Source organism: Vicugna pacos, chromosome 27 (assembly GCF_048564905.1).
Source record: "Vicugna pacos chromosome 27, VicPac4, whole genome shotgun sequence".
Classification (NCBI taxonomy): Eukaryota; Metazoa; Chordata; class Mammalia; order Artiodactyla; family Camelidae; genus Vicugna; species Vicugna pacos.
Window position 1 is genome coordinate 14854278 of NC_133013.1, and position 18131 is coordinate 14872408.

An 18131-nucleotide genomic window follows, 5' to 3' on the forward strand; every position below is an offset into this window, starting at 1 on the left:
GGGTCAGATTTAAAGCAAGCCCACCATGGAGGGGAATGGGTGGAGCAGGGTTGGTTTCAGGGGCAGCTGTCTGCTACTCCCTCTGGGCTGCAGGATTCTAGATGATGGCAAAGCTTACGTCCATAATCAGTGGTTTACCAGAAACAATTTTGAAGGATGCTGATGGTACTACCCAGGATACTCAAAAGGCGTAATCAAATTCAAAACTGCTGCCTTCTCCCTACTTGACTCTTAATAAAAACCAACAGTGAAAGTTAATGTTGCCAAGTCTCCATCCGGAAAATCCAGTTTTTGCAATTACCCAGGATAATGAAATTGTCCTGGCTGAAACCAAGACCTTGTCTGTAAGGGCTGCTCCATGTCTACAGCCAAATAAGAGTGACAGCAGGCACCAGAACGGAAAGTATACAAGAAAACCACACAGAGCGAGAGAGCAGCATCGGGCTTCAAGGTCATGCCAAGGCCAAGTCATCAATTTGGCCAAGTCGTTGACTTCTTGGTTTCTGTGACATCTATAAAATGGGGTTACCAGGCCTAACTTGCTGTGAGGACGAGGGCTGTAGGAGATGAAGGTTGACGTCCTTTCAAACAAAAGGGAGGAAAGAAGAAAGGAAAGGAGTGGGGGAGGGAGGAAGGAAGGGAGGACAGACTGTATGATTTCCAGAAAGACATGAGCACGGAAATTAGCAATGTGTTTCCAGGGTTGGAATTTCTTTAGAAAGATCAAGGCCATACACAGGAACTGTGTGTGACTGTAGGAATAAGGCGGAGGACAGGAAATGCTGCTTGGAAGCAGGTACCATAGGAACTAGGGCCCCTGGGCTCTCTTGTGCCAGTGCACTCACCATAGTGTGGAATGATGCTCCAGGCCATGGCAGATGCATAGATGCCTCCAGTCATCCAGAAGATGCCCAGCCAACTGAGATGCTCTCCTCGTTTCTCCCGGGACAAGAATTCAGAAAAATAGGCAAAAACAATGGGCAGAGCACCCCCAATACTGCAGAAAGAAAAATGCCAGAAAGAAAGAATCAAGTCAGACACTAAAAATGGTCATAACAGGAACCAAAGTGCCTTGTCTCACCCTTAGGCTCTGTGATCAAATATGCCAGTAAATTCGAAAGACCAACCAAGACAATGTCGGTTATTTTGCCCTTATCCACTGACTTTACCACCTAGCCCCTTTTTAAGGTTCAACTTTAACACAGCATCTTGGAAGTCAGACAAAAAACTCAGTCCGAGGTTTTCTGGAGGTACCACTCAGAGGCAGAGTACCAGGATGGGCGGACCATTGGTCCAGGGGCCTCCAGCTGAGCCTCTGTGATTACGTACCCTATGCCCGAGATGAGTCTGCAGAAGAGAAAGGATCCGTATCCCTGTACGAAGGAGGAGAGGGAGGCGAAGGAGGCATTGACAGCCAGGGACATGCTGAGGACTCTCTTCCTCCCCAGTTTATCAGCCAGGCCCCCCAGGACGAAGGCTCCCCCCATCATTCCTAGGTAGACTATCAGCCCTGTGAGGAGGGGACAGAGAGAGGAAAAGGTGGAGAGAGAAGACAGGAAATTAGGAACCACGCTATGGTTTAGAAAATCCGATGCCCACTTTTAATGCATCCTAGAAATTCCATGTCACAGACATAAAAGGTGGAATGTGACAGATGTTGGTGCAAATTAGAAGTGCTGAACAAATGTGACTTCTTAGGAATGCTATTCAAAAAAAAAATAGCTCCCCCCACCCAGGCTTACACATATGTACACATACTAAAATAGATCCACCATAGCTGGGTTTGCTGTACCCTTTCTTAAACCCTACTCGTTTAGATGAGTAATCCGCAGATGAGAGAAATGCTGTTGTTTTATTTTTAAGCCAAAAAAAAAAGCATTTATGCTATAAAAGTCCTTACCGGTGGGGTTAGGTTTAAAGAGAAATTTTCCAGGGGAAAGTGTGGCAAAGTGGGCATGGGGAACATTGGGAAGGGAAAAAATGGTGCGAGTGAAAACAATTGCCAACAAGATGGCTTATATATTTAAACACCCAAGAAGGGCTTTTTCCAAGCCACAACCAGTGTTCAGATTTCTTAGGGAAATATGGAAGAGGGTAGCAATGAGCTGTCCTTCCTTCAACACATGTAACTCCTATGTGCCTCAGAATAAAATCAGTTAATTTAAGATAGCATATACATATATGGTTGTAGACACATTTATGGCTGGTATTCCAATGAAAGCCAGCATCCTCATAGAGGGGGAACACTTTCAGAAACACATGGATAATTCTTTCCTAGTGTGAAGGAAAAGCCGGGCTGGGCTAACAAGCTAACTCACAAATCTGAGTGTAACAAGTGTCGGATCACTGATCTGAGTTCTGCTGGGCTAACTCGTAAATCTAAGTTAATAAGTGTCAGTTTGCTGATTCCCTGTTCATGTTTTTTTTTTTTTTGCTAGCCAGCTGGATTTTCAAAGAGACATATCTGGCCTTGAAATGTTGGTTTGCTGCCTCCCTGCCCCCACTTTTGTGATCATGATGCTGCTAAAGCTGTTCCATGCCTTTTGGCCAAATACCCCAAGCTTGTAATTAACCCTATAAAACCTCACGCACACGTCTTGGAGGTGCTCAGAGCTCCGGAGCAGAAGCCCCTCTGAGCCCGCCGGCGTAATACATCTGAGTACTCAACCCTCCGAGTGGTGCTTGTTTCTTGCTGGCCTGTCATTTCCGTAACACTACTAAATACTGAGTACTTAACTAATTAGCAATGACTGTGCTAAGTGAACACATTATTGACTAAACCACGAAGGAAATTCTGGAGAACGTCTTTCACGTGGTGAAAATATTAAATACAAATTAGGTAAGTATCCTTTTGCTCAGCCTTGAGGGTAAATCAAATGATGAACACAAACTGCCTTTCACAGAAAGGAAGCTTCTCCCCTCCTGTGGATGCTTGGTTCACGCAGATGTGAGCTAGGAAGGGTGCGCGTGAAGCCAAGAGCTTCATTCACTGCTTAATCAACTTGAAGGTAGATCCCCGAAGGGAGAAATTTAACTACACTCTGCTGGATCTTCCCCGTGGCAGGTTTCTTTCTCTTGTTATTTTATTCCAGGAGATGAAAAGAAATGATACCTTTGGTGTTGTCAACAGCTTTCCCTCACGTGTGTTGTCATGTTTTACCTCTGCGTTGCTCAAAGTCATGAAATGTGTTTATTTACTTTTTCTTCTTTGTATATGATGTCACTTCATGAAATATCCTTATGAGGCTACAAGCATTTATTAAGCGCCTGTTACTAGGTAAGTGCTATTTTCGTTACAAGGATACAGAGGGGTACAAACACACGAAAATCCCTTTCTTCGTGGAGCTTACATTCTAGTTGGGGAAAGGGGATAATACGTAAGTGAGTAAAATATACAGTAAGTGGGTTGCTGATAAGTGATACAGAGAAAAATAACACAGAGGCAGGGAAAGAGAGTGTCAGGTGGGAGGTGACAGCTCTAGATAAGATGGTTCGGGGAGCCCTCAGGAAAATGGGACAGTAGGACAAAGAGCTGCAGAGAGCCCAGCATGGGGCCATCTAGGGGAAACTGCTGACCCTGTGCTCCTGGACACACGTGGAGGGCACACAGAGAAGTGACAGAGTGAGGCTCAGAATCCACTGTTTACCAGTTTTCCAGCCCGCAGCTCAGAAAACGCAGTGAGCAGTTGCCCACTACGTAAGTGTCACTGACACTTGTGTTTGAGAAAGTGAGTCTAGGCTTACAAACCCAACGCAGGCCTGGGTCATGCTATTTTGTAATGACATGAGAGTCAGTGTTCCCTGCTAGACTGTGAGTTCATCTGTCTGATCCAGCCCTGACCAGCTGGGGGCTTTCAGCATCTGGTTCCCAGCAGACCTCATCCTGCCTGGTTCTTAGCCACTAAGTGTATGTCTAGCAGGACTCTTCTTTCTCCTTTTCTCCCCTTCTCACACTCCCTTTCTCACTCCCTTTCTCACTCCTGCGTGAACCAAGCATCCACAGGAGGGGAGAAGCTTCCTTTCTGTGAAAGGCAGTTTGTGTTCATCATTTGATTTACCCTCAAGGCTGAGCAAAAGGATACTTACCTAATTTGTATTTAATATTTTCACCACGTGAAAGACGTTCTCCAGAATTTCCTTCGTGGTTTAGTCAATAATGTGTTCACTTAGCACAGTCATTGCTAATTAGTTAAGTGATGAGGATATCTTAAAATCGTCTTCTGCTGCCATGACCCAGCTCCAGCAAGGATGAATTTGCTTAGGTGCTGGGTGAGCCCCAGGCTGCAGCTCCTCTGATTCTCACCTGGTGGTGCCATGCACATGACTGGCTTTGTGCCCAGTCCTGAGAGTCTGGTCCCCACGCTAGTTTCCTACCAGCATCTGATGCCCCAACCAATTGGAAAGTCCCAAACTCTGCCCATGCCCAACCAGGACTGGATTCTACTCTCTCAGACCTAGACAGCTCACCTAACACCATGCCACGGGCAGAAGCCCCACATCTGAGAGGCCCTCCCTTCCTCCGCACTCCCAGATGGGCCCCTGGGAGGTCACCACCACCCCTCTCACACTGGAGTTTTCCACAATTCCTTATACTTGGTCATTTAGACTTCCAGATCAGAGCAAGAGAGAACTCTTTTTTCTTTTTTCCAAGTTCGGTCTGTTCCACTTCCAACTGCTGTTAGCCTCCACTTAGAACCACTCCTTGCCGAGAATTTCCAACTCTCCATTCAGCCAACGAATGCCTTGTGCTTCTCTCGTGATACCTGGTCAACAAACATTTGGAATAAAGAACCTGATGCTGAAAAGAAGGAAGGGAGGGAGGGATGTCCTGAGCGAACTGCAGATTCATGAGGAAAGTAAAGGCGACAGTGGCTGTAAGCCACCGAGTTACACAGCAGTAAACAATGGGGCAGTAAGTGCCAAACAAACTTGGGAGCCTGATGTATCCTGTAACAGCAGCAAAAGAGCCAGCACAGAGTGAGCACTTGCCACTAGGCAGCCCCCACACCAAGCACTTCACAGGCATTGCTCACCCCATGTAATGCTCCCAGCAACCTGTAACGGAGACACTGTTACCGCGCCTGCCTTATACAGAAGGAAACCGATCTGCAGAGAGAGAAAGTCGCTCCCCAAGGTCACACAACTGATGGAAATATCAAGGTTTAGAACCAGTAACTCTGACCTCAGAGCCCATGCTTTAACTCCTCGACTTGACTGCTCTTTAGAGATAAGCACTGGTCAGACTTCGTAGCTCTGTGTCAGTTCATCCTTTCTTCATTTGCTCACCCCCAGGACTGCTTGCTATGTGGGGCATGGTTTCTTCCGTTCAAGGAGAGAAACAACAAAACCAGTGATTATCTCCTGGTGAGAAAGAGTGCTCCAGTCCAAGTATTTATCGGGCATTATAAAAACACAGAGAAGGAGCAGAGCTTGGATACGCCTCACCCAACATGGGAAGGCTTCCAAGAGAAAGACATTGAGCTGCTGTTGAAGGACAAAGAGAAGTTAGTCAGGTCTTCATCTGGGTGGTGGGGGAGTATCACAGGCAGGTGCAGATAGCACGGACAAAAATGGGGAGGTGAAAAGAACGCCTGATGTGTCGGGCAACGGCCAGCCAAGTAGTTCAGTGCGAGAAGAGCACCGTGCACGTGGGGGACCTGGTGAGGGACTGGGGCTGGAGATCAGGACAGAGACCAGGTTGTAAATGGCTCAGAGCCTGAAAAAGAGAGAGAGCGCGCGTGCACGTGTATGAGTGCAAGCATATGTGGCATCTGCATGTGTGTGGGCCTATGAATTCGGAGGAGGAGGGGAAGAGGAGAATTAGAGGAATGGTGAGGAGATGAGCTAAGAACCAGTCCATACACTCCATACCCAGTCCCACCCCAGACAAAAACACTAGCATCCTACGCAAGTGCTTTTTTTTCCTGACTTCAATGAAGCTATCTTCAGCACTTCCCAAATTTCACTGTGCACACAAATCACGGAGGTATCGTGTTAAAATCAGATTCTGATTCTCCAGTTCGGTAGGTCTGAGGCAGAGCCTGAGGTTCTGCATTTCTAACAAGACTGGAGCTGCCGGTCCGTGGACCACACTCAGTAGCAAGAGGCTGGAGCGCACACCCCCACACCCTTGGGGACACACTGGGAGGCGCAGTGACACGAGTCCTGACCTTGGAACCTGAAGATCTCATCCACAGTCGTGTGATTTGGGAGAAAAGCCTCTCACCCTCTAAGGGCCTGACCACTGCACTGTACACTGCTTCCTGAGCTAGCTACTCTCCAAGCTGCCTTCCCGTTCATTTGTTTCTAAAAGGTGTAAATCATGGAAGATGAAGTTCTGTCCCAGAAAGAAGATTTTCAGATTAAAAGAACAAACCCAGACACAAATGTTTGATTAAACCATTGGGAGAGCCACATGAGACATGTCTGTGGACCATATGTGACCCTAAGTGGCTTCTGGGCCACCAGTTTGCAATCTTAGCCATGAACATCCTGATGCTTATTAAGCTATTATCGCGCAGCCACCCTTCTGGCCCCTACTTTGTCTACAAATCAGTGTGCTTTGCAGGCTGCTCCCTGCTAGGTCCTGCCAATAGGGGGCACTAAAAGGAGGCTTAAAGGCTGGTGAAGGAAAAAGGACCTGTTCTTTCTGTCCCTGTAAGTTTTACCGGAGCAACACGTCTTCACCCTGGCAGCAGCAATTCCCTTCCACAGCGACAGCTGAATCCAATGAGCAGAACCAGACATCCTGCCTTCCCTCCCCTCCCACAGCAGTACCAGCCAACCAGGGTCCCCTCTCTGGAGATCTGAGCTGTGGCTCCATGGGGCTCCCTTCTCTGAGCTTCTAAGTTATCATAATTCCAATTTCTTCCCTTTATTCCCACAGCCCTAGGGGTGGCAGCTGCTCCCTACCGTCGCCACCTCAGTATACGTTTTACAAACATTTCACTTAGCCAGTTAATAATTTTTCACATTGAATTCTCTCTGTTCCAATAACTGCTATGTTTTCTGTCTCCTACCTACACCCTGACTGATCCAGATGCAGAGGCAGATTGATGAATCTTAGAGATCAGACACTGAGCTCAGTCCCTTAGCTGTGCTAGATGACGAGGCTGAGCCCCAGAGAAGGTCAGTGACTCTCCTGGAAACGCTCTGCTGGCCCAGGACCTGCTGACCCTGCACTCTGGTCTCCTGGCTCCGAGCCCAGTGCTTTTCCTACCAAACTTCGCTGTCCAAAGCAAAGAAGGAACTAGAAAGAACAAAAAGAGCTTCTCAAAATGCTGTGGTAGGGATCACAACACACAGCTTCCAAATATGCCACTTTGATAGAAGGGTTATTTTGAGCTGAAGACAGTTGAGAAAGAGCAGATTCCAAAAAAGAAAAAAAAAAAAAGCTCTTTGCCTTTCCCCTTACCCCACATTTGCCTAAGAGCAGGCTTACACTCTAAATCACAGAGAGACTCTTATCAACCCAGAGACAACACAAAGAAGCATCTGCATAACAAACCTTACTAAAGGAACTCTGTATTAGTTTGCCCCATCTGTTTACCTTCCCACCGTTTGCCACTCTTGGGAATCTAAAACCCTAGTTGTCTTGTCATTTCTCTACAAATGCATTGTTCCTTGTGAAGATGCTTTCTAAGCCCAAATTCTAACCCTCCCTAGAGTGACCCATGAGTATGTGCACCATGCATGTTAATAAAGTCTCTTTGCTTTTCTCTTGTTAATCTGTCTTTTATCAGTTTAGTTTGCAGGCCCCCAGGCACTGAACCTAGGAGGGTAGAAGGAAGAAGTTTTTCTCCCCCTGCACTATCTTGAGAGGCCATGAGAAGGGAGAATAGAAGAAAAATGAGCCTATGTACAGAGAAGAGAATTAGAAATGGCTGTGCTACTGAACTCATTTAAAATCTGTCTTTCACAGAAGAAATTAAGACAATAAATTTGGAAAATTGGAGTGCAATGGAGTTATCAAAAATGACTTCAGCGTAAAGCGGATAAGGGACTAGTTAGAAAGTGGGAAAGTTTGTCCTTCAATTGCATTCAACGTGCTCAGAGGCATTTTAAGGCAATGTCTCCGCTAATAACACTGAACTTTTGGAGGTAATTAAAAGCCATGATTGCTACTTGCAGAGTAGGAGGGATGGAGGTGAAAGGAGGGGGATGTTTTGGGACGAGAAGGGCTTTCCATCGGTGATAACACCACAAAATGGAATACCCTTCCCTGGAAGAGGGAGGAACCCACTCTGACAGGTGCCTATAAAAGGAAGAGCCCAGTCTTGAGGCACAAGTCATGAGACACAAGACTTAAGTCGGTCATGGTTACAGTGCTTGCTCACGGACTAGCAGCAGCATGACCATAGGCACCCTGCTCAGCTTCTCTGATCCTTGCTCCTCCTTTCTAAGAGACCAGTGCTCACCTTGCAGAGCTGTGAGGGGGTTATGTAGGACAGTGGGTTGAACATGTCTAGCAGAATGCCTGGCCCTAAAGTAAATGCACACGTGCTAAATGCCGCTGTTTCTATGAGCGGTGCCGATTAGAATCGGCTGGGACCTGAGACTGGAAAGATGAAAATAAGTTGGTGGTATTTTAAAAATCAAACCAACCATATATCAGACCTTGAGGAAAGAGGATCAAGACTAGCGGAAGAAGCTTATTTATAGCAGCATGCCCTTTAAGTGTACCTCCCTCTCTCCTTACCTGAAAAGGAAGCCAGCTTCCAATATAAAGCTCTCTTTGACTAAAATATTTTCAAGTTTCCTCTAACAAGACTTGTGGGGGAGGTACTTCTTTTTTCGCTAACTCTTCTGTTTCTTAAGTTCTCAGATTAAATGTCATCTCCTTAGAGAGGCAGCCCTGGTGTTCCAACCTAGGACTCAACACACTTTTTCTATAAAGGATCAGAGAATAAATATTTGGCTTGCAAATAATTTACTTTGCCGATGCCTGGTGGTCTGTGACATAGTCTTCTTCCCTTTTTTCTTTATAATCCCTTAAAAATGGAAAAACAAGGTGGGGAGGGTATAGCTCATGTGGTAGAGTGCATGCTTAGCATGAACCAGGTCCTGGGTTCAATCCCCAGAACCTCCTCCAAAAATAAATATGTAAATAAACTTAATTTCCTCCCCACCAAAACAAAAATTTTTTTAATTTAAAAATAAATACAGGCCACAGACCCGTGGGCCATAGTTTGCAGACCCCATCTCGCCCCCAGTGTTATTCTGTCATCCCTGTGTTATCCTGGTCTTTCTGCATCATACTTCTTCCTTCATGTCACATATGTCTACTTGCTATTGCGTATTTACGGGTTCAACGTTTGTCAAACTCCTTTAATGGCAAACTCATGGAGGACGGACCTTTGTCAGTTCTGTCTGAGTGGAGCTCGCCCTGTATCTCTAGCATCCAGAGCAGAGAAAGATACACAGTAAGCTCTCCAGTAATATTTTTCCAAGAAATAAACAAAATAATATTAAAATAATTCATATCCACTGCAGAAAAAACTGAAGAATACATTACAAATGTATGAAAGGTAAAGCCAAAACCAGCCATCCTACCACCACTCAAAGACAGCTATTATTAGTATGTTTATTCTTCGTATTTGTACGCATACAACTACGTGGTTGAGACCATTCCGTAATGGAAATTTCATAACCTGTTTTTTCCACTTGATAAATAACTCAGCGAAGAACATCTCTGTGCATATGTCCTTGTCCGCATTGCTGGTTATTGGCTCAGAATTGATTCCAAGAAATGAAATCATGAGGTCAAAGAGCTTCTTGGGACACGGCGCTGAATTTCTTTCCAGAGAGCTGGTATGGATCATCAACCTCTCGCCACCTCTAGAGATGCTTTTCACAACAGACAGGATACACTCTCTCAGCGCCAGAGGCAGCAGTTGAAGAGATGAACAATCAGACTGGGCTGGCTTGGCTGGCTTATCTGTGATGTGAAAGAGGAGCCCCTGCATGATAATCTTCTTTAATTTAGCAATTAACCAAGGACAAAGAAGGCACTTTTTAACATTTTTGTTTTGCTTGAATACCTAGAAATTAAGTGTATTAATTATCCTGGGAGGATTCTGAGCTCCCTTCTCCTGCAGCCACTCCAATATTTATTTGACTGCATGCATATGCTTTGCAGGAATAAAAACTAGCGTCTCTCAGTGGAAATATTTGTATTCCACTTCTTTATTATTTCACCAAATATACCTTCTTGAAGGGTGATGTTCTCTTGGACTAGGGTCTGGGAGTCAGAGATCCAAAAGGTGGTAAATGTGGTAACTGTTGAACGTATATGGGAACCCCCTAGAGAAGCCTCGCTTTGGTATCAGGTCATGGGTATCCATCTGCACACCTCTATGAAATCAGATGCCTTGGGTAAGTTGGCCAAGTGCTTTGTTTATAGGACATACGGATGCTTGAAAACTTCTGGGATGAGTAAGTACTTTCTTTTGGGTCTCAGTGCTTAGCACAGAAAGGGTTTCACTTCAACAATCTATCTAGTGGAAACCAACCTGCCAATCACCATACTGGACTCTCCTAGTACTTTGTGCAGTCAACTCAAGTGAACGAATCTTTGGAAGCAGGCTAACTTTCCTGGTCTACTGAAAGTTGGAATTCTCCAAAATGTCACATAAGATGTTTGGAAACAAGTGTGGAGAGGAGAAAGGAAGGGACAAAGGAATCAGCACCTCCTAAGACACTACCATGTGCTAGGTACTGTGCTAGGTGATGTATGTTAAAATTCCAATTTGTCATTCCAACCATGTGAGGGAAGTGTTAATCCTTTAACAGATGAGGTTAAGAGCTTTCCTCTCTGATCACAATGATTGAAATATCTAAGTAAATTTTTCTAATATCTGATGGGAAGAAATCCCGCTTTATTGTTGGGTGATTCATCAGTGCCCCAAATTATGGAGTGGTCCACGAGAAAAGATGCACCGATACTATTCAAGGACACCAGGGCTGGAGGCATTTGTCACTCTGTCTGAGGACACAGGTCATTCACTCACTCTTGGTTCTTCAGCTCAAGAGAAGACATGACCCTACAGAAGAGCAGAATCATCCTTCCTGGAACTTCTAGGTTCTGCTTGTAGCCAACAGACCCAGATATAGGGGTCTGCAGGTGGGCTGGGGAATCTGAGGGACAGAGACCCCGCTTCAGCAACATAGTGAAAGGACGGGGCTTTAAACCTATAGGTTTAGGAAGGATAGGAAAGCGTTCTTTGTCTAGCCATACTTATGGGAAATTAGAGACCCTGCAAGGAAGTCTAGAGACTTTATCATCCCAGGTAATGCATAACTAAGCTCAAGCCACAAGGCAGTATTTTGGGCCAAACAGTAAGTCTGGAAGGATACCCAGACCTCAGATCCCTCGCCATGCCTTTGGTGAGTGGGAGACAGGCCCACAGTCATGGCAGAAGCAATTGTAACAGAAAAAAATTCAGGACGCTAGTGAGGTTTCTGCCCAGGGCTTAGCTTAGCCCTGAGGCAACGGGGTATCTGACATGTACCTTAATATTCTCTCAAGCTGATAACAAGAATCATTAAGAAATATTCCTTGAAGATGCTGTGAGAACCCTGAAATTGCCTATTCACATATGACCACACTAGAGACATCTCAGAAAAGCAGAGATTTCCTTTTGGTACTTCTCAATGCAGGTGAGAAGGGGTATCACCTGGGCTAAAGCCAGCAGAGGTGTGACATCTCTGATGGCTCTCCTGGGCACTGTGGGCATCTCAGATATGATCGTCACCCACTGAGACTCAGCAATCCCTCAACCACTCTACTAAAGCCCAAATTGTGGCTGACACTGTGGTCATTTCTAGAAGGTAGAGTAATGTATCTGATGAGATCTAGGACCAGTCCAGGGGAATCATAATAGGGCTGATTAGTTGCAGATTTTGGCTAAAAGCTAGATGCTGAGACAGGAGTAGCAGATAAAAGATCAAGAGAGGAGTCCATCAACAAGTGAATGGACAAAGAAAACGTATATATATGCACTGGAATACTACTCAGCCATAAAAAAGAATGAAATTTTGCCATTTGCAGCAACATGAATGGACTTGGAGGGTAATATGCTTGGTGAAATAAGTCAGACAGAGAAAGACAAATACTGTATGATATCACTTATATGTAGAATCTAAAAAATACAACTAACTAGTGAACGTAGTAAAAAAAAGAAGAAGCAGACTCACAGATACAGAGAACAAATTAATGGTTACCAGTGGGGAAAGGTTAAAGGGGAAGGACAATAGGACAATAAAGTGGTAAGAGATTAAGAGGTACAAACTATTATATATAAAATAAGCTACAAGGATATATTGTACAACACAGGAAATACAACCAATATTTTATAATAACTGTAAATGGAGTATAATTCTTAAAAAATGTGAATCACAATATTGTACACTTGTAACATATAATATTGTACACCAACTGTATTTCAATTAAAAAAAATCAAGCGAGGAAACCAAGTTCTTTACCAAGGAAATTTGTTCAGCCCCATTCTCTACATATAAGCATGTATGGAAAAGGGGCATAGAGATTAAATAAATCTCAGTCTTCTGTTTTCAAAAACACTCACAATATAGCAGAAATAAAGAGGTGAAAACAAGTTAAGTTGTGGAGCATGGCAGGGGTCAGAGAAGAGCCACAGCAAGAACTCTGGCACGTCGGTAACTGGAAAGACGATGGGAGCCAAGCTTGGCTGTCTTAGAACAAGCAGATGGCTGGGGGTAGTGGGGGATGGTTGGATGGGGGTGCACAGGGCTGAGCTTCCCATCAAGGCATCAGAAGGTGATGAGGCTCGTTATTGACAGAGGTCAAACTCACGACCTTCCAGAATTTGGATGTCTTTTTGGTACAGTGACTCTGCACAGGCTGCCTTGTCTTCAAAGAACATTATCTTCTATGTTACCATAGAATTGATTTACAGCCGGACTGAAAAAGATCTATCTTTCTCTCCAGGGACACCTGGATATCTGGCTCTGACTTGTGGCCAAGATAAAGACAATGAGATTGTGATGTGCTGTTTAAAGTCTGAAACTCCCCTGGCCATCCCAAGGGCCAGTTCGTTTACTCATGGTTTTCAGAGGCATAACTGTTTAGTCAACATGGCTCAACCACACAACCAGAAGGACAAGAAAACCCCTCTGGAAACTTCTGCCTTCAGCTCTCTCAAAGTGAAGATTTCCTGCACAGGTCTTGGTGGTTTTACCTGGAGACAGGTTCAAGGACCCTGAGGACTGTGCCTAGATGTGTCTTGATTCCCCAGTGCTTGCCTACACTCTCTCTGCTCCACTGTGTTCTTTGCTTTTAAATAAGAGCCTCCGTGACTATCCTCAGAGGGGTCTTGTGAATCCTTTCAAATATCCAAAGTGATGAAATCTTTTCACCTCTTAGCCCAGGATTTCAAAAGCAGGTGCCTTCAGGGGCCAGGCAGTAAATGCGAATGAGTCAAGTTGAGAAGGCATACTTGATAGCAAGCAGGAGGGACCAGGGATACACACCCATCTAAAGGAAGCAGCCATGCTTTACTTCAGCCAGTTGCTGTGTTATAGAAAATATACCCTATTCCTACAGTTTCAAAAAGAACTAGAAATTTGATTTCTAAATAAAATTCTTTGCTTTTTAAAACACTCTACTAACCAAACAATTATTTTCATCCAATGTTTGTGAACCCTATGTGACAGAGATCTATGCAGGTTTTAATATTACTATGTTAGTAGCCTATACTGAAAAGAATATGAAAAGGAATTTATTTATATATGTATAACACAACATTGTAGACCAACTATACTTCAATAAAATAAACAAAAATATTAGTATGTTAGGAAAGTGAGTATTCATACTTTTGTTGACATAAAATGTATCTCATGGGTCAGATATTTTAATTTTTCTACTCCTATGACAATTAACCTTAATTTTCTCTTTACCTTTTTATCAGGTATTGCCTACCCCCTGGATAGTGATGTTCTGTGCTCTTCCCCATCGGGTCTTCACACTGCTTGGTCTTCCATCCAGCACATTCTTTGTTCAGATGTGGCTCCTTCCCATGCTCCAGGCCAAAGCTTCCTTGACCACCCACCCACTGTGGCCTCTCCCTCCAACAGGTGGAGTCACAAAGACCAGTTTGAAGACCATTAGTTCCCAAGGGAGGGGAGCACTACTGATGGCTTGGGGTGGGATGATGGATAGCAGTGGAAGTGGTAAGAAGTGGCTGGATGGATTTTAGAGGTAAAGCCAAGAGAGGATGGTATATAAAGTAGAGATTGGATCAGGTCTCCGAAGAAGTGAGTGGCAAGAGAGAGGAGATTCTAGGTTGAGTAGTGACATGTTCCCATGTTTAAGGGTCAGGAAGATGAAGAGAAACCAGCAGTGGAGAATAAGAAGGAATGGCCAGTGGAACAGCAGGAAAACTGGAGGCAGGGATAGCCTAGAAGTCCACTAAGGGAAACGTATCAAGGAGAAGGGAGGGGTCAGCTCTTACAGCTGCTGCTGACAGGCCAAGAAAGCTGAGGACTGAGAATGGACCACAGGATTGATCAAGCAGGGGTCACTAGTGATCTAGACAGGAACAGTTTTCTAAAGTGTTGGGGACTAAATCCTGCTCACAGTGGATATAAGTGAGGATGGGAAGTGAGGACTTGGATTCTGTGAGTTTTACTGAAAACAGAATAGAGAAATGGAGAGGGCATGCGTGGGGTCAAGATCAGGGAAACTCCGATCATGTATCATGTTTGTGTGCGGAGGAAAATGGGAAATACAAAAGTGATGCTCTGGGGAGGTAGGTAAGAGGGGATGGGAATCTAGTGTGGGAGAGGACAGATGAGCCTCTCAGCTCCTCCACGGCAACAGGAATAAGGTGAAGGCACAGAGGCAGTTAGGAAGGTAAGAGTGGTGGCAGGAGCTCTGAGATTTCTTTTCTGGTTGCTTCTGTTTTCTCAGTGGATGAGGAACTGAGTTCATTATGCTGAGGGTAACGATGGGGAGGAGGGCCTGGGGATTGAAGAACAGAAGATAAGGCACGAAACAGCCATCAAGGAGAGTGGGAAAGTGAATGGTTCAGGGAAACGAAGGATGATGTCTGGCAGCATAAGGGTCCCCTTGAGGGTCTTGACAATGAATTTAAAGTGAGGCCAGTGAACCACGTTGTGCACATCTCACCAGCCATGTTCAGCTACAGGGTACAGGGACAGACTGATGAAGAGTTGGTGTAAACAGAACTGGGGAACACAACAAAGTGAGGGAGGCACGAGGAAACTGGTGGCATATGCAGGGAATGGTTATGATTCTGGTTCACAGAGCTTAAGTTCAGTGAAGAATGGGGTGAGGACAAGAGGATGGTAAGAGACAGCCCAAAAGGCTGTAGGTGTCCGTGACGTTGAACAATTGTAGAAGCTAGAGGACTAGACAGAGTGAGCTAGAAAGACAGAAGGAGCACTTGACATTGGGATTGTGGAGGGGTTGGAGTTATTGACAGTGATATGAGCTGGAGTAAGACCAGGACAGTAAGAGACTTAGAAGGGGGACATAATTGCCGAGGACTTTAAGGAACAAAGACACTAGGGTACTGGAAAATGCTTACTGAAATCACCGAGAATTGTAATGGAAATAGTGTTGGATGGTGACAGTAAACCTAGAACTAAAATCCTCAAGGAACCAGGGGGTCAGTAGATGACTTCTACAAGGTGGGTGATACACTCTGATGACAGGAGATTCAAGTAAGGGATGTTTTAGAAAGGAGGGAGGGCGAATGGTCTTGGCGTGTTACTGAGGAGCTAAGAGGAGCTATGGAACAGGGATGTGGAGTAGGAGAAAGAAAAGAGCCACCCACTAAGAATGCAGGGCTAAGGAATGTCCTCAGGGAAGCAAGAAAGGTAAATGGCTGTAAGAGAAGACCTTGAGGAGTGAGGATTAGATAAGAAAAACACAAAGGATGCACAGAGCTGTAAGGGGAAGAAAGTCTGGGTGGAAAAGGAACTTCTTGGGAGACACGGACGTCTCATGGTGACAACACACACAGTGATAAAGGTCGTGACAACAGTCCTGAAGGTCTCAAAACCAGTTTGGGGGGGTGGGGAGAAGTACTGAAGGACCTACCCAGAGCACACTGAATTCTGGAGCCCCCTTTGTTCCTGCCAATGGAAGGATGGAGGTTGGGAAGGGGGGTGGAGAACTACTTTACTTATTGTCTGTTTCCCCCTAAAATGAAAGAGGGACTTGCATGTCATTCATCAATGAGTCACTCAACAAATAATTGATTCCTTAAAGAGTTATTCAGTAAAATGAAGAAAGAAAATACAAAGCAAGGTCATATTTATTGGGTCCTTATTGGGCACTGTGATGAGCCCTTGATGTGAGCTCTCTTATTTAAGCCTCACAATAGTTCTGAGGGGTAGTCACTAATAATATCTTAATTTTATAGATAAAAACCAGGGTTCAGGGAGGTGAAGTGACTTATCTAAGGTGAGATAGTGAGTGACAGAGCCAAACTATAAAGTCAGACAGTCCTCCTGCAAAGCACTTACACATATGATAGACACTGTTGGTCACGTTCCCAACAAAACTTTTTCCCTCTTCTTCCTTGTTAAAGGGAACCGTAGTTTTTGTTAGGTTTTTGTTAGCTGTGCTCAGAGAAATTGCCACACACACACACACACACACCCAACCCTAGAGGATGAATCATAGTTAATTTAAAATGGTCATGTGAATCCAATTCAGGGAGAGTAAAAAAAGATATATGTCTGTCAGAGGCTCCTGGACAATATTTTTGTGCCCAGTGAAAAGAGAACATTGAAGAAGAGGTACTTTCTTGCCACCAACTCTCTTCCTATTTGGAAAGCCATCATGGGAGGATGTAGTATTTAGAGCTCTGGTGGTCATCTTGCAACCATGAGGGAAAGGCAAGGAGAATCACAAATGCCAGACCTCGAGCCCTGACATCACAGTAAGCCACTGACCCAAGCCTGGAACCACCTACTGTAAGAAATCTTGGTAAGTAAAGAATAAACATCTTCATGATTCAGAGTCATTGTTACCAGCAGTTGCATGCATCCTAGACACATAGTGCCTCCTGGAAAAGGAATCATACAGAGGAATGATCACCTGATTGATTCATACAGTCACTCCTTTAGAGCAAAAGGTGAGATAACTCGATGTAGAGGAAAGAGCTCTGTGCCAGTAGTCAGGGTCGCAGGTCCCGCTTTCGGAGCACATGACCTTGACCGACTTACTTCCTCCTCGGAGCTCAGTTTCCTCCAACTGGAAACAAAAGGTGTGCCAGGAGTTCTCCTTTACCCCTTCCCCATCTAATATTAGATGATTCTATAATGTGGTAAGTAATGGCTTATGCCTTATAATCTGTTGTCACATTTCCTTCAAAGGATAAGACTTCCCTGCGTAGGACCCAAGGAGAGGTGAAGCAGAGAGGCCAAGGAAAGGATGCGACTTCTCTGGGCTATTTCCTGCACATCCCCAGTGAAGATTGATGCACGCCTCTGAGTCAGCAAAATCTCCATTGTTGAAAGAGAAGATGCTCACTCTGCACATTTGAGCAGCTGGGCCAGTCCCCACAGAGAGAAGAGTGTTCACTTTCAGTCTGTTCAGCGGATCCCATGGGGCATGTCAAAGGCTATTACATTTCCAGGACCATCTATCTGACTCTCCCTTCCCTCCTCCCTGCCCTGCTAATATCTGAAACTTTCAAGCTTACTTCTCTGGAAACTAAATCAATCCTTTGCACAGTGAAAACCAACTCGTCCAGGCTTGCACTGCATTAGAGTTATAAATAGAGAGACATTTTACACCCGCTGGCCTACAAAGACCCATTACAGCTGCACAGTCATGAACTCCACTTTGGGCGTGAGTGTTCCACCATCTGATGTGGTTCCTGGCGGGATGGGAGGGCGGGGGAGGCAGTCCTTTGTGCCTCTGCTGCTCTGGTCCGTACAGGGTGATGGTGCATCCCTTGGGACCCTTTTCACGGGAGGATGGTGAACTGCCCTTCAGTTCCCTGACAGCCTGTTCTGGGCTGAGAGTCTATGCCTCGGGGATCACTGCAGGAATTTCATTGCCTGGGGTAAAATCAGCACCTGGCCTCTCTGGCCCAGCCTGCTGGGACGTGGGCTAC

General features: G+C 45.1%; 1 protein-coding gene across 3 annotated transcripts in view; it reads right to left on the bottom strand.

Annotated features, from left to right (window-relative positions):
- SV2B (synaptic vesicle glycoprotein 2B) overlaps nt 1–18131 on the bottom strand; it is a 157392-nt gene that overhangs the window by 33344 nt on the left and 105917 nt on the right. For all 3 annotated transcript variants that reach the window (XM_072950726.1, XM_015234387.3, XM_072950727.1), the window contains 2 exons: nt 1330–1510; nt 846–997 (listed from right to left, as the gene is read on the bottom strand). In XM_072950726.1, coding sequence (XP_072806827.1) covers nt 846–997; nt 1330–1510 — 333 coding nt within the window. The remainder of the gene's footprint in view (nt 1–845; nt 998–1329; nt 1511–18131) is intronic.